Source organism: Amphibalanus amphitrite, unplaced genomic scaffold, assembly GCF_019059575.1.
Source record: "Amphibalanus amphitrite isolate SeventyFive unplaced genomic scaffold, NRLGWU_Aamphi_draft 000574F_arrow, whole genome shotgun sequence".
Lineage (NCBI taxonomy): Eukaryota > Metazoa > Arthropoda > Thecostraca > Balanomorpha > Balanidae > Amphibalanus > Amphibalanus amphitrite.
In genome coordinates, this window is record NW_024882068.1 from 301982 (window position 1) to 322952 (window position 20971).

The window sequence follows — 20971 nt, forward strand, 5'->3', positions numbered from 1 at the left end:
AGTTACCCTCCACAGCAAGTGCTCGGTGATCTAATGGGTGTCAGTAACTGACTGGAAATAAGCCGCGATGAACCATGGCCCATGGCTCGTCGCGTTATGGTATCGAACCGTCCGCAAGACCGGGGAGATATCAGAGGGACTAACCAAACGTAATGTAGAAATGCGGGTTGTGGGAGATCGGTGTGAGACGAAACGTACGAACCGATCGAGTCGTTCCGTAATGGGCGTGTGTCGTGAAGGCACGGACGCTGTGAGGCGTCATGTTGTAGCATGTGTTCCTTTTGAGCACACTTCTTTGTCCATGACTCGCGGGCATTGTTCGCCACCACACACATAACGTTTATTCGTATATTTTCTCGGTTTAAGCGCCCACCTTTCCACTGCCACACACCCGAACAGCGGAAACACATGCATGCAAACTAAGCGATTATTTTCATAATTAAATAATCAACGCAGAACATCGTGACAACAATATGACGCGGACCCATCGGGCGGACACGCACACCTGACGGCCGAGAACCAGTCGCTAAAAGATCCAGGAGCTTTGTACGGCCTTCTGAGGGCCCTGAGCGGGCGAGCCTGCTCGGCGCGGCGTTCAAAGGGATGCGGTCCGGCACGCTTCTGAGCTCGCCCTGGATAACAGGCGCCTGTCCGCCCAGTACAGTCCACTGGCGTTCCGTCCCGTCGTCACCCTCGCACACCGCCTGACTCGCCCGGCAAGCTGATTATGTTCGCGGATAAGCTCTAGTGGTGACTAGCCCCAGGCTGGGCGGCGGGTACAAAAGCCTGCAGCGCCCCGCGCCGACATCTAACGTACACACGACACCCGGAGACGGAGGGACAGTGGGTACCACCGCGCCCGTCCGCTCGGCCGGCCGGTGCCAGTCTCAGTGCTGTAAGTTCGGACTCGGCCGGCCAGGCTATCGACAGCCTGACACACATTCGCGCGCCCACACAGACAGACAAACGGCGGCTCGGTAAGCTCGATCTCGGCACACCGCCTCACACTGAGGTCCTCGGTCTGCACTGATACGGCCAGTTCGAGCCACTCAGCAGGTCATCGTTCTCCCAGCGACAATAAGGCAATGGCTGGCTCCAGCGTCCCACGCAGGCGGTGGTCCATCGCGGGACCGACCGCAGCGCCGCGGCTTCCCCGCGGCAGCGCAACAAACTTCAGTTATTCCACCCGGCCACCAGGTGACAGTGTGCTCAGCTCTCGGCGCACTGTCGGCTCTGCTCGGTCGGCACATTGTTGTTGTTGAGCGCCGCCTCCTTCTCTCGCTCGAACACCAGGCTCTCCAGCTTTGCGATGCCGTTGCGCGGTTTGGTGGCACGAATGGCGTCGGCCGGCGGCGGGGAGCGGGCCGGCGACGCGCTGGCACGGTCCGGGCTGGCCGCCGTCAGCGGGGAGCTGTCGGCGTGGGGAGAGGCCTGTCGGCCGGCGCTGTCCGCCTCCGTCTCGGCCGACGGCGGCTCGGAGTCGGAGTGACGCGGACTCTTCTCAGCAGCGGCGTCACCAGGACCGTCACCAGCACCGGCACTGTCAGTGGTGTTGGCGTCGGCAGCGGCTGGAGCGGCGATCGGAGCGCCCGTGGTCGGGGCAGCCGCGCCGGGCGCCGCTGCCGAGGCGGCGGCCGCAGCAGCAGCCTCGTTCTCAGCCTTCTTCCACTTGGTGCGCCGGTTCTGGAACCAGATCTTCACCTGCAATATATAAAGAGAATGAGTCAGATTGCTGGATCTCGGAGTGAAGAAGAGGCGGCGCAGGATTTCGAGCGGTGAGATGCCCTACAAAAGGCGCTGGAAGAATTTCACTGGCTGGGACAACAGGACGCTGAAATTGTGTTCGGAGATATCGAAATACACTAGCATCCAGGCACACGGGCTGCTAAGCGACCCGGCTTGAAGAGACAAGAAGGCACGTGAGAAGACAAATTGCATATTGTGTACCTACACGTCTTATAACGCGACGCATCTCGAAAGCAGAAGCTGAATCTATTCCGTTTCATGGCATAGTCCGCTCCGCTCCATCCCATTGTGAAGTCAACATCTCCCCTCGTTACGGCTCTCTCCGTCCCATAGCACGGTCCACTTCCATCCTACAACACAGTCCGATGTTCGCTGTCCACTCTGCTCCCCTGAGACCACGAGGGCCTTTCCTCCTCTGTCTCAGTCAAAAGCGACACATTTCACTCGCTATTTGTCGCGTTTCCCTCACAGTTTACATACTCAGCATCAGTACAGCGTCGTTCAGCAGTTGACAGCCAATACCAGACGATGGGCATTTGGAGGATGGAAATTCCACACCAGTTGCTGTCCGTCCCCGTCTCCAGCATTGCACAAGTGGTCGGCAAATTAGTGTGGTATTTCTGTGCCGGCTAATGTTTCCCCTGTGGCCGGCCTGGCTCTCGTCAGGTCGACAGGCACGGCCGACGGAAGTACGGGCCGTGGTGTTTGCGAATCGGACGACGGACAGCGGCCGGTTATAACCAGAACAGCCATTAACCGTCTCCCTCCGCAATCCGCTGCGATGGAGGCCCAACTCCGAGTGGCCACCACAAGAGATTAAGTCGTGCAGCTGTCGTTAATGGTTTAACGACACGGCGAGTGCGACCTGCTCTCGTCAGAACCCGCAATGGTGCACGGAAATAAACTGCCGCATTGAGGCCTCGGGTTCAATCGGCTGGAAATTCGCCATTGGCAGTGGTCAGACCGGCTCGAATCGTTCGAGCACTTTGCACAACAACATGGGGTCAATACGACTTTCCAAACGATCTGGAGTCGTTGGTGTGACGGAAAATTGTTTGGATCTCGGCAGTCGCCACCGTCACGTAAATGATGCTGTTTGACGACAAATACGCTTATCGATTGACCAACAGAATGACAGTGACGAGCGGGCATTTACTTACACCGTCTACTGATCTCATAGGTACACAAAGATCTGTACAGGGTGTCCCATAAGTTCGTTCTCACATTATGTTTGCATGTGAAACAGAGTACATTGCGTTTTGGTATATTTATGACCCCTCAATGTGCTCCCCATTTAATAGGCAAACACATGAATACATGCTGCGGCATGCCAACCGGCATGTTTGGCTGCATAGCAGGCTTAAAGTTAACCCAGACTGACTTGACATGCGCCGTGAGCTCCTCGAGGCTGGAACAGCGCTACGCTTCAACGAGCCTCAACTTCAGCATAACCAACAAATTTTTATGAAATTTTGATCCGATGAGGTGCCTGGCATGTGATCTTGCCACAAACGCCTGTCACAGTCTCCTTGCACCGCTTTTAAGCTTTGCTTGACTTGTGCACTGATGCACTGTCTTGCCTGAAGATGGGCCTACGACCTCCCGGATGCCATTTTCTCCTCTATAAATGTGTTCATACTCGCGGTTCGAGTTCAGCTTGAGGGCTGAAATTCCTCCTAGATGTTCTTGGAAAAGCATTCTGCTTCCCAAAACTGTTTCCGGGTTGCCACTTGTAACTTGATCAACTCCAGAACGCCTATAACCCCACAACACAGTGACCTTGGCCTTTTGCATAGGAACATAACGGGACGAAATGAAGGCCTCCTCCTTCGCCCTTATGGGGTTGTTTTCGGGTTTGGACGGGTGTTTCATCTCGAACGTGGACTAGTTAGTCCAGATGACCTGGTTGATGTCATCAGCCCTCTAGTTTTGTTTAGCCTCAGGCATAACGAAACTCATGTTTGGCCATTTTAAGACGTTTTTGACTGTTTTGAGCCCTCCGGTAAGTAAAGCTTAAGTCACCTTGAGTTATGTACCCCGAAAGAACACTCTTAGACAGCTGGTAATCCATCCTGAAAAGTCTGTTTACCAACTTTCTAACCCTTTGACCTTTTTGATGGCCACTTTGGCGCCACACAGTTTTGGCCACTTGGCTCATTCCTGAGGGCTGGCTAGAAAGAGGATAAACTTGCAGTTATTGACTCCCAACAAATCATCGGCGTCACTTGCTGACTGTGCGTCCAGTTAGCGATGGATATTGGCTACCGACTGGTAGGCCTCAATCACCCTCAATCGTCGCGAATGGTCACGTGCTGACTAAATACTGAGACGTACCCGTATCGGAGACCTCTATGTTGCGGCGTTAGCCGTCTCTGTAGGAAGCGGGCTCTCTAGCAAAAACTATTTTGTCTACAGAAATTAGCTACTGTGGAGCATATTTCTACCAGCCATGGCAACCATGTAAGCTCAGTTACGAACCAATTTCAGCGTGCCTTTAAGCAAGAAAGCCTAAAAACGTAAAATTTAGGTGAGAACGAACTTATGGGACACCCTGTACAACGTGATAGGTTCTCATGAAGCGAGTCGCCCGGCATTTCCACGTCTTTGCACAAAGAGACGACAGGCCACGTCATGTCTGGGCTGGTGCAAAATATGTCCGATGAAAGGGTCCATCGGTCCGAGTGTGCGATTATTTTTGCAGGCCGGAGTGATCGCTTCCTGCGGCGTCCAACGGGCGTTGTCGCGGCGAGCGGCGCGCTGACTCTGATGGAACGTGTTTATGACTTTCATCATTTGCAATCCATTGGGGTCAGCGGCGCCTGCAAGCGAGTCGTGTTCAGTGTCAGCTGCGGCTGCCCGCCGCGCGGTCTGGCGCTGCCCCCGGCGCTGAGAGATGGCTCTGGAATGGAGCGCGCCCGGCCCAGGGAGCGGCACCTCTGAGCGGCCGCGGTGCCCGCACGGTCACGGGTGCGGCCGGCCGGCCCGCAGCGGCCAGCCGGCCGTGCCACCCGGTTCCAGCTCTGGCCGTGCAGACTGCACGGCGCCATGTGCTCAGCTAAACACTGCCGCCCAACCTAAACAAACAGCCGCTGCAGCGGGCAGCGGCGGCCGGCGCGGCGGCCAGTGGTCAGCCACTCCGACTCCGTCCTGCCCGCGCCGGCTCCCCCCGCTACTGCCGCGCCACTCGCCGCGCCAGCCACCCGCACGAATTAATTCTCCGCCCGTATCAGCCCGGCCCGCGCCGGAGGAGGCTGAGCCGACAGCAGGCAGCTGCAACATGCTCGGTCGGCCGGGCGCGCAGGGTCGGCGACAGCAGCTGCCCATTACGGCGCCGGTCGCCCGGGAGCGCCGTCCGCCGCTCGCGGCCATCAATGTTGGAGCGCTCTCCACCGCCGGCCGCCTGAATAAGGCAGGAGCCGGCCGGAGCGGTGGCCGCCGCTCCCCGCTCGCCTAATTGGTCGATAGCGCGCGGTGTCGGCGAGCCGAGGTGTCACCGGCGCCGGCCATCGATCCTCGCAGCGGCACCGGCGCCGGCGGCGGCGGCAAATCATGGCCAGATAATTAGTTTGGTGGAGCGGCCGAGCACAGCCGGCTCGCCTCGCCGCCCCATCCGGACGACTCCAATAAGCCGCTGAGGGGAGCGGAGAACGAGGGCGCGCCGGCACCGGGAGACGCGCCCGCAGCGAGGGAGGGGAGGGGAGGACGCACTTGTGCGGCTGCCGTCACTAATCAGTCACTGGCGAGCTCAACCCGACCGGGGCCAGCGGCCTCCCCCCCCCCCCCGCCCCCCGGGGGCAGGGGAGGGGTCAGCGCCGGCGGCCTCGGACTCATTGGCTCAGCGAGGGTCGTCAGCAGCAAGCTCGTCGGATTGTTGAGGGAGGCCGATGGTGAAGGTTTCGTTGGAACGTTTTAGCGTCCGCTCGTTGAGGAGAATGAGGAAATATTTGCATAACGGATCGACTGAAATCGGTGCTCTGTGGCGCAGTGTCCATCTACATTGAGTAAACTAAACGTTCGACTCTCAGTTCCATTCTGTCTATAATTCCCTGACAAGAAGAGATGCGTCAGGAACAGCGCAATTTACCTAGAATGTAGCCATTTAAACCTACCCACAAAGTTTTACGAAATAAAAACGTTACGATGATTTGACTAGGACGGTTCGGACGGACATGTTCTAAGTTCCGAGTGGCACTCGTAAATGCAGTGGGACAGTCGTCGCAGTCTGCCGTCCGTCGCGGCGGCTCGGCGGCTCACATCAATCTCATTTGCATCTTTAATAGCGGCCGGCGGTGACTGAGGCGGAGGGCGACCGCGGCCGCCGTCCCGTCGTCCCTGAGCGCCGCCGTCGCTAGCGACCGAGTCCTGTTGCCGCTGCCGCTGCCAACCGCCGGCCGTAATTGAGGGCGTGATTGCGAGCGACGAGCGGCGGCCAGGCCGCGCCGCAGTAATTTGTTTGTCGGACGGCCGGCGGCTAATGCGGGAGCGCCGCTACCGACGGCGAGCGACGCTACCGACGCTGCCCAGACGGTTATGTGCGTCTGCTGCGAGCGGCAGCCACGCCCCGGCCGCACGGCGCCTGCCCGCCGGTCGGTCGGTCGGTAACTTGGCGGCGCTCGCACCCGCTCGGAATAATAAAGTGATCGGAGCGAGCGCCGTCACCGCCCGATGGAAACGGACGCCATCAATAGTGGAGCACGCCCCGCGGCGCCGCCGCCGCCTCCGATCCGACGACTCGCCGTGCCCGCCGGCCGGGGAGGGGGAGGGGGGTGGGGGAGGGGAGCCGGCGAGCTGGCTGTATTGAGCGCGCATCCTCAGTCGCTAATGGGGTCCGACCGAGCGGCCAGCAGGTCCGCTCGGGAACTGCCACCACCGATCATCGATCAACAGGTCCATTATAGAACCCTGTCATGGCTGACGGCGAGCGGACCGGGATGACAGAGGCCGAGGGGCGGCCGGGGGGGGGGGGGCAGGACGCTCGGACCGGCCAGGGAGGGGAGCGAGAACTCACCTGAGTTTCTGTGACGCTCAGCAGCTTGGCCATATCCGAGCGCTCCGTCGACGAAAGGTACTTTTTGATCTCGAACTGTTTCTCGAGCTCGAAGATCTGCCGGCCGGTGAAGGTGGTGCGCGCCTTCTTGCGTCTGCCATCGGCCTCCTCGGGAGTGGTGGGACCCGCTGTCGGCGGCTCCTTCCGCTTCTTGGACGGCCGGTCTGTGGAGAACGCCAGGGGTCGCTGGGGTCACACCACGGTCCAGCCGTAACACGCCTCAACCAGCCACAAAACGAGCTCTTTGTGTGGATTAAAGCTTCGATACAGAGAACTAGACATACTCCTGTCTGTCGTTGAACGACGTAAAAATGCAAAACAACGTTAAAAGCAGTAACCTATTTCGTAGAGCTAGAACAGCCTGTCGTGGCATAAAATGATTAAAATGAAAATGAAACAATAGCGTAAAATAAGGTTGAGTAAACGGCGTATCTGACTGAGCATGAGGCTAGCCACAAGTCATTATTCTGCAGGACGTGAATGAAAGCTCCGTGAGACATGACCAGAAAACATATATGAAACAAGTTATTGAGTTCCAGGGAAGTGACGTGCGCCGTTCCTGATGGTAACAAGAGATAGCGAGCGTCAAAAATATACAAGCGCGCCCATTTCGCAGCGTTCTCGGCAAGTCCGACCATAAACACCGGATCGGAATGTCTTCCGCTGAATGACGGGGCGCGCCGTGGAGTGAGCAAGAAACACAAGTCCGGCGCTGCTCTGCAGAACGGGCTGAGAGGGCTGTGCCGGGTCGGACCGTCTGGTGTGTGTGTGGGGGGGGGGGGTACTTAATCGGAACTGATAGCCTGCGTTGTGCTTGACAAGGACTGACGGGACGGTATGTAAACACGTATACCTATTACCTAATGATGGCGGCAGATAGTTCGGCTTTATCAGCCCGGGGCTGTGCTACACTGGGAACCGGTCCGCTTTACATGGCACTCTCCCGTCTGGACTTGGAGCGCCTGACACGGGCCGGAGAGCCCGGAGGTCCGTCTCGTGCCTGTTGAGCGCCCTCCGGCCGGCGGCCGACGCCCACCAGCGCCGATGACAGGCCTGCTAATGTATGCTAATGCCGGCCGGCCGGGCGCCGCCGCGCCTCCCGCTGCCATTACGGGCGCTGCAGCGGCACGTCGGCCGCGCCGGGAGGGTCGCTCGCCACCTCGGTCGGCGCCGCGCCCCTTCGTCATCATCACACCCCGTCGGCCGATCTGCTGATGAAAATTGGGCCCCTGGAGCAGACCCACTGATGAATGTGTGTCGGCGCGGCCCGAGCCACGGCGGCGTTCCCAGCACGGCCGCCGTGACGCACCGGCCGCGACCCGCCGGCCGTTAATGAGCCGTGATCCGGCTTATCATCAGCTCTTTACGGCGTCAGTAATGGGCGGGCCGGTCGGCCAGAGACACGCCGCCTGCTTTATAGCGCTGCCCGCAATGGAGGGCCAGTGATCCCGCTCCCACGCTAATTGATCGATACATCAGCGCGGCACTGTTGGGCTCGGCACGGGCCGACCGCGGCCCCGATAACGCCCGAACGAGTTGCGGTCCAGGCGTGCTGCGGAATAATGGCAGCGGCCAGAGCCGCCGGCGCCGGCCCGTGTATCTGCACCGTGCACCGGGCGGTGTCGGAGCGGCCCGTGAGATTAGCGAGCCCACCACACCTCAGCTATCGGCGCGGGGAGCAGAGCCGCAGCGGCTGACACCGCCGGCTGGGGAGTTCCCACCGTCCTCTGCGGCTATACCTGCAACTGCATCCGCCTCCCCGCCCGGCCCCTCCCAGCGCCTTCTCCCTCTGTTCTCCGGCTCCTCAAAGCGACATAAACTTCCTTTCCTTTCCCGTTCTCGGGATAACATCCACCTGCTGAGTGCCCAAACCCCCTTCAACATCCGTTCAACGCTCGAATGCTCAATGCCCACGTAAAACTTCTGACGGATGTACTGTGCAGTTGGCGGAAGCAGACCCATGGACCATGGCAGTTTTGAGTCGGTGAGCGGCCAGACCGTGTCCGCTTATTTAGGCACGCCAAACTTCGGCTCATTAATTCTCCTGGTTTCTCTGAATTTCCTATGGTAATCGGATCGGCACGTGCAACAAGCTCTGCTCAGATTTCGTCAATCCGTACATTCAAATCATTCGAATTAAATTACTAAACATCCTCCTCCCAGTCTACCTCTGCCAATATCCGTCTGCGATAGAGACATCTGCCTCCTCTCCTGCGCAGTGACGACATCCGCCTCCTGCGGCGACATCCGTCTCCTCTGCACCACACTGCTCCGAGATCCGCCTCTGCGCTGCCCCGGCGCCGTCTCCCGGACCCTGCCGACCGGCCGGCCGCGACGGGAGGCGATAATTGCTCTCGGCCGGCCGTCTGCGCGCTCGGCCGGCGCCGCCCGGACGTCGACTCCGATGGAGTGGAACATCGGCCGCCCGTCGGCGCTCCCCGGCCGCGCTGACGTCACCGTCCGTCGCCGACGACGACGCTCCATCTGCGACGCGTCGCCGCCGCCCTAATGAGGTGACGGCTGCGGTCGGTGTCGGCGCTCCCCTTCGGCCGGCTCCGGTGGCAGACGACGTTCTGACCCGATTTCGGAAAACTGTCATGTCGCTCACGATCGCCTCTCGGCAGTCGGGCCACTGGCACCAGCGAACATTAGCGATCGCCGATTATCATATCAAGATATAGGCATCATGTTATGGCGCCGATTTTCATATCTAGGTAGATGTCATATTTACTTTGTTTCATTCGTTCTCTCTCTCTCTCTCTCTCTCTCTCTCTCTCTCTCTCTCTCTCTCTCTCTCTCTCTCTCTCTCTCTCTCTCTCTCTCTCTCTCTCTCTCTCTCTCTCTCTCCCTCTCTTTCCTTGCTCTCCCAGATGAGGTGATAGGATTAGGTCAGGGTTCCGGCAGCCGTCGACAGCTCCGGCAGCGACCTCCGGCCCCGCCGAGGGGCTGACCTCATCACTGACTGCGGCGGCGGCGCTGCGCTGTTTTCGCCGCAGCTGGCGCGGCCGATCCGGCGCGGCTGAGTCACGCGGCGCCCGCCTAATTGGCCCGGCTGACAAAGAGGCACCGCCGCCTCCGGCTGTTTACATACGGCTTCTGGGTTACGGGCCGGGCGGGCCGGGCGGGCCGGCGGCGCCGCGTTCCGCTCCCCGGGCGCTCGCCGTCGGCGGCGTCGCCGCGCTGTCTCAGCGGCTCGGCCCCCTCTCCCCGCCGGGCTGAGCCCTCGCCCGGGCCGATTTATTTCGCGCCGGGGGCCGTCAGCGGCCGGCCGAGTGCGGTTTAATTTGATGTCCTCGGAAACCTTTGTGATCGTTGGCTGGCGGACGGGCGCGGAGAGCCGCCGCCAAGATGATCTGCCGGCGGTTCCCAGAAGTGATCCAGGCCGACAGCTATTCCCCGGCCGGGCGAGCCGTGCGGTCAGCCGCCTGGGTGGGCCGCGCGCTGCACCTGACGATGTGCGCCCGTCAAAACAGAGCGTTTGCCACAGAGCGGACCGCTTCCGGTCCAAGTGGGTTCAATGGCTGACCACATCCGAGCAATGATTCAGGACGCGGCCACTCACCAGCGCCCGCCGATCGCCGATCGCCGCCGGGCGCTGGCGGCGGGCAGACGCCGCTGTCAGCCGCGCTCAGCCGCCGCCGCCGCCGCCAATCTGATAAATCCGGCGGCAATCATCGATCGTCTCGGCGAGCGCCGACACTCGGCCCCGCCGCCTCACGCCGCCGGCCGCCGCTATCTTTGATAGCCGCCATTAAGTGCGGCCGGGCCAGGCGTTTTTCGGCGATAATTCCCGACGCCGTTCGTCACGTCAGCTGTGTCTGGAGAGGCCATCCATTACCGTTTTTGTTGTCATTAGCCGGTCGCCGGTGGCGGCGGCGGCTGGCGCTGTCCGTGCGTCTCTGGGCCGCCGCGCCCCGCCCCGCCCCCGTGCTCATTCAGCCTGCTACTGGTCACCGCCCCGCGGCCGGATGTTTCAACTCACGGCATCACCGCACCGGGGCTTTTTCTACGGCACAGCCACTCGCCACGCAATGCTACTGCCGTTCAAAGGTTACCCATTCTCCGCAGCCGAGCCCCTGCCTCCGCCATCGGACCTCGATAAAAACTGGCAATCGCGCGCCAGGCCGAGTCGACTCACTGAGCTCGCAGGCACGCTATCCAACAGTCGGCTTTACGGGTGTCTAATTGTAGCATCCCAACAACGGACAGATTTGGCACGGCTTCCCGAGTATCCCTGTCCGCTGCTACCCTCTCGAATGTATCATTAACGGCGGCGGTGTCAATGACGGCCCTCTGTCGGCGGCGGCGACTCCTATCCGGCCGCCCGCGGCAGCTCGCCCGTCCATCGATCTCGGCTATCAGTCATCCCATTAAGGGCGTCATTAGCGGCCGCCGAGATGGCCGCCGCCGCGCCGAAACCGCCGCCGATTAGAGCCGCACCGACGATAGTGGCGCGCCGCAAGCCGCGGGACGATAGCGGCGCGCGCCGCGCTAGCCACTAATGGCTCGAGATGCAAACGCGGCGCAGCTGGCGCCGGCTGACAAAGAGGGTCGGGAAACCGGGCCTGTCGAGCAATAAAAATTGCCCATTGATTACGCACGTCTTGTGCTACAGACACCGATTGCCATCGGATCCCTGCAGCACTCGGTCGGTGTCGGGTGTGCCTGTGCGCGGCCCCGGGGTACCGAGTGACCGCCGCTCGCCACCGGCAGCAGCTGGGGTCGGACTCGGAGTCGGACGGCAGACAGAGAGCAGCACGGCTGTCCGCTACGGTCGGCAGCTGCCCGAGCGAGGCACCAGACACTGCGGGAAGCGGGCCGCTTCCGCCGCCGCGCCGAGGCCGGGGCGGGGGCGGCGGGCCATCTGCGGGCGGCGGGAGAGGAGACGCGCCGGCTGCACCGTTCGCCCTGAGCCGACGGCGCTGCAAAAACTGTTTATCCGCCGGCCGATTACCGCTGCCTGGCGGCCTGGCCAGATCGCATTCGGGTCGGCTCAGTTAGAGGATGAATGTGAGCCCAGGGCAGCGGTAATTACAGCCGGAGCATGCTCACAATTCCGTGTTCTGGATCGATAAACGGCGATCTAATTTAGAAGATCCGAGCCGCGTCGTCGTTTCTTGGTCTGTTCTCAATAATCACATTATTTCCCGCTTCAATCTGCGAGTCGGTCAGTTTTCATCTCCTGATCCGGTCTGCCGCAGATCACCAGCGCTCAGTGATCGCTCGCCCCCAACGGCTGAGCCCGCGCTCGGGCTCATGCTCAAGACGCCGATTCATCAGCCGATCTTGGGACCACTCGACTCTTATACTCCTCTTCTGTGGAACGGGGGGTCTGGGGAGTGCCGCTCTGCCGTTAGCTCCTGCTCACGCCGTGCCCAGCTCTCTCGGCACGGCCGCCGGCTGAGCTGATAAGAGGCGGTAATTTGTCCGCCCGAGCCTCCTCACACCCGTCTTCCTGTTTTGCAAGTCGGCCCGTGCTCGATAAGTGGACCGCACCCCGGCTCGGCGCGGCTGTACGCCACACCAGCCGCGGCTGTACGCCACACCAGCCGCGGCCCGTTCATGCCTCTGCAATCGGCGCGTTTAACGCGGCGCTGGACGGGCGCTGCAGAGCCGGTCCGGCTTGGTGCGGCGGCCGTGCGCGATGGTCCGTGTCTGCGCCTGGACAGTGTCAGCCGGCGGGCCGCTCGTTACCGCCGGCCAGCGACTAATGACTGCTCGACCGGCTCCACCAGCCGGACACGACCGCCGGCAGGCGCTCTCGACATTCTGCAGTCATCGCCGGCCCAGGCGCGCGGTGGTTTGCATCAGACGGTCGCTCGGAGCAGCTCTCCAGCCATCGCCGTTAGTTATTGACAGCGATATCCGGAGGTGACGCCAGCTTCCGACTGACAGAGCGCAGCTGCGCGCCGCCGCCTCTCGCCAGGGCAGCGCTCGTGATGGAAAGCGCCGACTGGAAGTCGCGGCGACGGACAGTCACAGATGCGGCGAAATCACCGGTGATCTGCTCTCTCCTCATTCCCTCTCTCCCCGCTCGTGTGATCGTGGGTGTGATGGTTAATCCCGCCCAGTGGGATGAGCCATCGGACAAAACCAGCGACCCATGCCTTATCCTCATTTCCCACACGCTATAAACAGGGGCGCTATAAATCCAACAATGCACTGCACTGGCGAGACTCAACACGACATCCTTAGCCGGCAAGTAGTCCCTGGTCCCATTCGGTATTCTCTAACGCATTTTAGAAACTAAGACTTTGTTACTATACTTAGAGAAAAGAAATAGAACTGAAGCGGGCCAAGATCAGATGAGTGAGCTCACAGCGCCGACAAGGAAGTGAACAACAGGAAAACTGAAAAATGAGGCGAGAAGAAATAACGATCGAGACTGGAATTTCCGTGCCCCAAATCCCGCGAATCTTGCACACAAATCGCTATTCGTTCGACAGATTATGCGCTTTTTGGCAGAGGCCATTATGCCTTAAATCACTTGGCAGCGGAAACTCCCAGGATTAGTGGCGGTGCTGCATGTCTGGGCGACAGGGGAGCCCGACTGCACTCGGAGCTCAATCTGGGACCATAAATATCGGGCTTCGCGGCTCCGAAACGTGACAAGCATCACCAGATCATAACTTGATTCTCGTCACAGATTTCCAAGTTGGCGAGTTCTGTGAAGCGGCCGCCGCTCTCAGTCCGGACTGCAATGGCCGGCCGGCGGGCGGCCGGGCACAAAGGCGGCCGGGTCATCTCTGTCGTCGCCGGCGGGCCTCTGGCGGTCGCTGGAGCGCCGGCGAGTGGACACAGACGCGCCGCCGGCCGGTCCGAGCCGCTCTGCTTATTGCCCCGACTCGGTGACCTGCAACCCAAACAAACCGGCGCGGCGCGCTCACCTTTGCGGCTGCCCTTGCCGGCTGGCTTGGAGTCGGCAACCTCTGCGGCCTCGGGGGCCGGCTGGTGCGCGCCGTCGCCGTCGCCGGTCGCGCCGCGCACCGTCAGGTTCAGCGGCTCCTCCCCGTCATCAGCGACGGCTGCCGGCGCGCCGAACAGGCCGAACGCCGGCGGCCGCGCCAGGCCCAGGATGTTGTTGATGAAGAAGGGCGTGTAAGCCTGCGTGGCCGAGCCGAGGTGGGCGGGCCACAGCGGCCGGCCCGGCGCCGGCGGCGGCGGCAGCTGGGCGGCGGCGCGGCTCGACACCACCCCGCCGCCGCCGCCGCCGCCCTCCGAACACTCGGACGCCGTCGTCGTAGTCATTTCTGCCGGAGAAAAAAAAACCGTGGTTGTGATGACTGCACGGCCCAGACCACACTCGCACTACAGACAACACCAGACACAACTACAAGCCGCCCACATAAGCCGCTGCTACCGAGAAGGCTGCCACGAGCCCAGCCCCATTAGTTGACGATTATGGTTTTTACAACTCGGATGACGCTTGCCTTGGTTTGATATCCTTTAGCTTGTCGTATTTCATGAGGCGAGTCAAACCACAAGAAGTCATTCAAAGAATTTAAACATACCGAGGCTAGACTAGAAATCTTCATCCTTCCTGGAAATTGCAATAAATTATTCCATTCGTAAAATAAAGCCATGGGCCATGGCGTGGTGGGAGTGTGCGTAAAAGGCACGCCCGTATAAGGAAAATTGAGCAATTAAATCATCATAGGCAATGCAGTTTTAATGAGCACTTATTCACGTGTCACGGCTTACGTAGAACAACGCTTCATTTCATCGTTTTCTGCACCGAATACCGATCGCACCAAATTATTTCCTGAAGAAGCTCGCAGCGTATTGGACAGGGAAATGTCAGTCGCCCCGCGGCCATCGATCTTGGTAGGCGGACCGATCAGCCGGCCGGCCGTATCATAAGGTATGACCGTCTCATCGCTCGCAGCCCGGCGCCGTGAGCGAAATCCATTCCGACAACAATGCGGACATTAATAAGTCACGATATGAAAGCCTGACGACATTTCTGCAGCATGAAGAAAGCCGGCCATCTGGCACATCGGTCCATAACACAGATGACGTAACGCATGGCAAGTGATAATTATCAGCGCGGCAAACAACTTGCAGACCGACTCGGACCGGCTCGGCCGGCTGCTCCGTGGCAGAGCGGCAGCTCTGTCAGCGGCCCGGCCGAGTCTTTGACCGGCCAGGTCAGCAGCTTCTCCGACCATCAGTAGCCCCCTCCCCTCCTCCCCTCCTCCCCCGGAGCCGTGATCGGTCCGTCACAGAGCCGCCGCTCCGTGCGACACGGCCACAAAGACGTGCCGAGGGCATGACTCATCGGCCAATCGACTGCAGAGAGTGCACCGCGCCGACGCGCCGTGTAGATCACAGCCACAAAGAGCCGGCGATCGCGTTTCACGCGGCCGGCCGAGCGGCTATCGGTTGGCAATGAGCTGAGCTCGGCGGAGGCCGCCGGCTCGGCTCCAGTGACAGTCCCGCTCCCACGGCTGAGCTGCGCTGGAGGCACCCCATGCCCTGCTCGGTGAGCGGGTCAGCGTACCTACCGGCCGGCCAGCATTTTTGGGTGGTCGCTCTGCAGCTCTACAGCCTCCTCTGGGAGCCGAGCTCTGCCGGATGGAGGCGCCTTGCACCATGGGCGGCGAACTCGGTGAATCACGCGCGCACCGTGCAATCTGCTCCAGCTGCTGGTTCCGGCGCGCTGGCCGGCCCGGTGACTATCAGGTCACCACTTCGCGGTGTGGCCCACATCCGGCCGCCCGCCGTGGACCCGGTTTATACAGCGAAAACGGACGTCTGTATCCGGCGGCGAGCAGTCCGAAAGACGGCGATGGTTAGAAAAAAGCACTCGTCAGTCAGATGTATGGGAATAAGAACACCACAAATGTCGCGAAGGTTTCGTGATATTCGGCGCAGGCATCTTGGAAAGCGAAGAGGGGTCAACACAGCCCTGCAAATCGCTTCAAGGAAGAGCATCGACGGACAACAAGCCGTTCCCAATGGCATCATCCACACAAACCACGTCTTAACACGATCTTCCTGGTTCCACCCATGTAACTTGGCTCGGGTTGTGCAATACCCTGGAAGCAGTTTGGCACGCCCGGCGAGGGTCACTCACCCTCTCCCCTCCGGCCGTCTCCCTCTCTCCAAAGGTCAATTGGCCGGCGCGGCAGCCGCTCGGCAGAGGGCGGATAATTAATCCTCACGAGCGGAGCTGGGGCGCGTCGGACCCAAACGTGCCGGCCGGCAGACTCCTATTACCGCCTATGCAGAGCAGCAGGGCCCTGTCGCTCAGTAACATACGACACGAGTTCCTCTCTCTGGAGCTGCGCTCGGGCGCCGTGTTTGTCGGTCAGACAGCCGAGCAGCCGGCGGCGCCGAGATGCCCCATCGTTTCACCACCAGCTCAGCCCGTCAGTGATCTGTTTGAGTTGTAGTCGGGGCTTCCCACATCCGTCGGGCGGCCGTCTATCAGCAGCCACACGGCGCGCTCAGACGGACGATTTCCTGTTTCGACGGACTCGCAGACGGCCGTCGCGACACTGGACGGTAACAGACTCCCAGACTGCACCGAGATGGACTTCCAGACTGGACCTGAACTCCACCTAGACTGATATCGATGCTCCCCAATCCTGACTCCTAGACTGACACTGCACGCTGGTCAGTGGTCACACCAGACGCCCTACGACCATTCGCCACTGCCGCTGTCGGCTGATGACCGGCAGTATTGTCGGCGTGACCTACCGGGGCGGGCGGCTACCGGGTGGGCGCGGTCAGGCCAAACCTAACTCCCCTCGTCACGGCGAGGCCAGCCGAACCGGGCGGGCGGCGCCTCCGCCCACCGCCGGCGTTGCGGCCGTGAGCTGCCTCCCAATTGACCGGCGGAGTCTCTCGACCGACCGCCGCTCGTCCAGGGGCGGCCCGGGCCAACGGGCGGTGCCTCCCCGCGGCGGCGCTGCTCGTCCCACCGGGAGAGGCGACGCGGAGGTCGGCCGCCGAGCCTACCGGAGAGCGCCGCACCGTGACTCATCACGGCGCTGTTCGCCGGTGACGCCACGCTAACTTGTTAGCCGGGAATGCAGGCCGCTCGGCGATGCTGGTGAGTGATTTGGCCGCATTTCCTTCCTCGGCGGAGCCAATTGGTCGGCACGCTACCGCGCTCAGTTGATGGAAGCGAACCCGGAAAATCGGCCCGTGCACGCGTCGCTTCCCGGCTGCTGAGCCACAAACAAAGACGAGCAATTACGCTCCGCGACTAAAAGACGCTTCCAGCTGCGGAAAACAGGTTCCCGGTAGCAAAAGGCATCACTCGACATTTCCCAGATGCACTCATGACGAAGGAAGGCTGGACGGTTCCCAGAATGGGCCCCAAACGAGCCGGCTGAGTGTCGCGCTGGTGTGTGACCCGGCCGAGCAGGCGGCGCTATGATTGGAAATGGGCACGCCCGACAGGAAGGAAGTCGCTGAGACTGGAGCGCCCGCTGCCGACAGCTGGCTCGGTCTGACCGGGTCGCAGCCGGAACTGTGGGACTGGCAGCGAGTGCTGTCATAATGGACCGAGCGAGAAGACACATTACGGATGCCGTATAGCACGGATTTCCCACAAGATAAGGCATGACTGGATATCGATCTCAGTAATTAGGCGCCGCGCAGCAGACGCCGTCTGTAATATTGTGCGGCATCTCCGGCTCAGTACGTCCCCGACAGCGCGGGGAACGATGGAGGCAGGGAGGGGAAGAGAGAGGCCCTCGGCGGGGGATGAGCCAGGTCGCAGACCGACCGCCGCCGCTGCCGCTGCCGCCGCGACCATTCAGCCGTGCAGCATCGCGTGGCCGATTTCGAAACCAGGGCCTCTGGGTGTTAGCCAACTTATGCGGACGGCTGGCGCCAGCCATCACGCGGCGGCGACACGTCTCCGCCGGAAGAGCGCGAGTGGCCGCCGCCCGCGACGCTTTCCCGGGCCGCCCGCCGCCGCCCGCGCCGCCGCGGTGACGGGCGGCACGCCGAAAACGCGGCGACACAGCACTAACGACGCGCCCGCCGGATTCCTGTTAAAAACCGATTCGTCACCGGCGAGTGACGGTCGTGATTGGGCCGTCGGCCGACCGACCGGCCGCGCTGGCACCGCTCGGTCTCTCCGGCCATCATTAAGCGGCTCATAAAATGAACGGTAACGACTGGCCAGCGTCCAACTGCTAATGGTTTTTGTGTTAGTTTAATGAGAGTGCGGTATCACGGCGCGGCGCTGGTTAATGACTCACCGACCGGTGGCGCCGGCCGGCCGGAGCCGACCATATCGGGCCGACCGCACCGCGCGCCCGCTCGGTCGGCCGGCCCATCGCGCGCTCAGAGCTGCCGATAATGGCGCGACTCGAGCGGTCGACATCCATTCCTCGGGCCTCGGCGGCTCGACCCGGCGCGGCGGAAACGGGCCATATCGAGTGCAGCGTCCGGTCAGCCCCGTCAGCCGCGCGCACCGGCCCGATCGCCGGCCGGCCGCCATGCTAATAGAATTAATCACTTAATTGATGAGCCGATAACGATCCTCGCGTCAATCCTGACACGAATTATGGCATGCGGGCGACGTGGCGCGACGGGAGCGCGTCAGGCTCGCCGCGGGGAGCACTCCCGGGGCGCGTCGCCGGCGTCGCACGTGCAGAGCGCACGGAGCGTCCCATCCGGCCTCCACCGGCGGGCAGCGCGCGCGTCGGCGGACGCCACTAATTGCGGTGCCGCCTCGTCGCCAACGACGTTGTTCGGAGTGGCGGGGGCCGGCTGAGCCGGAGGAGAGTTCTGGATGGCACGTTCTGGCGCGCTGGTCGATTTCAAAGGACCGCCGGGGCGCTGCACAACTCATCGCCTGCAAGCGGTACAAGACTGCGCGGCGCAGCTGGTCTGCCAGGCGCGCTGCCCGAGTCGACTCCTCAGAGGTGGTCCCCGAGCGGCCGCTCGGCCCATCCTGATCCGACGGCCCACCAGTGATGATATTGCTGCCCGGTCGATGGACTGTCGCGAGTCTGGTCGCCACACAACGGACACGGGAGAAGATTGAAACGGCGATCAGCCTGCGAGCGGCAGATCGCGTAAATGAAGAGAAGCGGCGTGGGTGGAATAAATGTGTATGAAAATCGGCGGCTTAGAGCGCTACTGCCCTCTGGTCACAAGAGGCGAAATTGCCTGATGGTCTAGTTCGGCAAACTGTACAAACCTGGCAAACCCCTCCCCAAACTGGCAAACCCCTCCCCACGGGCGACTTCAGTTCTCATCCCGCGCGGCCTTGCTGCCAAACAAAGAACCGCGGCAGGCCTATCAACAACACAGCTCGGTTTGCCACGCACCGCGTCAGAGAGAGGTCTCAAAACGACCGGCGTGGTGTCTTATTCTCCGCTCCCACCCCTCCCCCAACCGCCCGGGGTGCAGCCCATCACACCGCCCACGCGGCGGCACCGACACCACATGTGGACCGACAACCGATACACAGACCCACCCTGTTTGCAATCATTCAACCGTTGGCAGCCATCTGAGATACCCTTTCCCATTCAAACGATACGAAGCAGTCAAACAAAGCACCAGGTCGACCGTTTAACTCGATGCTCACACAGTCAACAAGCCTCACCGATTCGGTGCAGACCGACCGCTGATAGGAGCCGGCCGATAGTTGGCACCCCGTTAGCGGTCCCGCCACCGCGGCTCACCTGTGATCTGCACTCCGGTGTGACTCTCTCCCCTCGCCACCTGTCGCTCCGTCCGTCCGCTGGCTCTTCGCTCCGGCTCCGCGCGCCGACCGCCGCCGACGACACTCTATTAGCGAATGACGACTCGTTTATCACATCTCAATTACGGCGTCGGTCGGCGGCGCGGTTCACGTACGTGTGCCCCCAGAGCGGCCGGGCCGTTAATTGGCGGCGGGCGGCGGCGCGCTGCGCTCGGTTATTAATGGCGGCAATTAGCGCTGATGCGGCGATAGGCGGCGCGCGGCGCGGCCGACAGTCGACAGGGGGCGCGTCGCGAGCCGACTGATGGGCCCGAGCGCCGGCCAGCGAGCGAGCGGACCGACTGCGCGCGCCCGCCCGCCGGCCGCCCAGCCGCTACCCGTAAACAAAGCCGGTTGTCAATGACGGGGCGGAGTGGCCGAGTGCAGCGGCCGGCGAGAGTCGAGCGCAGCCGACCGGCCTCTCCGCACACCTGGCACGGCCGAGCGGTGATTTTTTTACCACCGTCCACTTTCATCAGTGTCATTAGGATTATTGTAAGCTGATCGTTTATGTGCCTGGGAAAATTCCGCAGAATGATGGCATTCTTACATGCAGCCTAGTTGGCATCATAAAACTACTGATGTCTCACCGCAAGGCTTGCAGATGTCGAACAGGACGACTTGGAAGGAGGTTGGACGGGTGGTAGAGGGACGGTTTTCTGATCCCAAGCTGCCTTTATTCATGCTTATCCTTATGATCAAGTTAGTGATTTTCGATTTCCATCGCCTTTGGCGCCTTTGATTTTATATTGACGTTAGAACGGCAAGCGACGGTGCGTTTTAGGACTGTGAATGAACGGACGGCTAGTGCTCACGGGCACTAGACGTATAGGAACAATGCAGTATATGCCATTCAGTCAGCGGATGGATAGATTTAGACGGTGCAGTATTTTCGGACAATGGACGGATGGACGGTGTATGCAGTATGTATGTTGTTGTTGACAGTGTGGCGTCATGCGGACACTCCGTGCGACAGGTCTCCGTGTCTGCTGGACAGGGGGCGTAAATGGGCTTATACAGGCGACCGGTCGGATCAGGAGCGATGTCCGATTAGACGGGGCCCGCCGGGACAGAGGCCGGCTCCGGTCAGTCCACGAGCACGCCAACAAAGACAACAGGTTCTCCTCTCGGCTGATCTGGCTCTGTTGGAAGAAGCGGAAGAGCAACAAAAACGCTGATGGATTTATCGGCATGCAAGCAGCCGCCTTGTGATTATATAATGGGACGTGTGCTATCACTGTTCACGGAAATATGCGACAGGTTTATCAGGGGAGAAATCGTGACCACCGACATGAAAACCATGACCGTCTAATAAACGTTCAATGAACTCGCCCAAAGCTGTTATTTCAGTGGAATGCCGCCATCCAGAACACCATTGTGCGATGCAGCTGTAGGTACTAGAGACGTTCTACGAACAGAGTGACAAGTCATTCACATGAAACGCATACGGTTTGATTCGGTATGCA

The 20971-nt window shown here is 61.0% G+C and overlaps 1 protein-coding gene across 1 annotated transcript; it reads right to left on the reverse strand.

Moving 5' to 3' along the window:
• Positions 1-334: 334 nt before the first annotated feature.
• Positions 335-20021, reverse strand: LOC122394117 (transcription factor LBX2-like). Its single transcript, XM_043390729.1, has 4 exons — positions 19447-20021; positions 13681-14043; positions 6755-6957; positions 335-1701 (listed from the first exon to the last, which is right to left on the reverse strand). Exons 2-4 carry the CDS (start codon positions 14039-14041, stop codon positions 1210-1212), a joined length of 1056 nt encoding a protein of 351 aa, XP_043246664.1. The 5' UTR covers positions 14042-14043; positions 19447-20021; the 3' UTR covers positions 335-1209.
• Positions 20022-20971: the final 950 nt, after the last annotated feature.

Coding starts and splice junctions, on each gene's coding strand:
- LOC122394117 (XM_043390729.1), bottom strand. CDS start 14,041: ATGACTACGACGACGGCGTCCGAGTGTTCGGAGGGCGGCGGCGGCGGC. Junction 6,958..13,680: donor CGGCAAGGGCAGCCGCAAAG/GTGAGCGCGCCG, acceptor CGTTCTCCACAG/ACCGGCCGTCCAAGAAGCGG. Junction 1,702..6,754: donor TGAGCGTCACAGAAACTCAG/GTGAGTTCTCGC, acceptor TATATATTGCAG/GTGAAGATCTGGTTCCAGAA.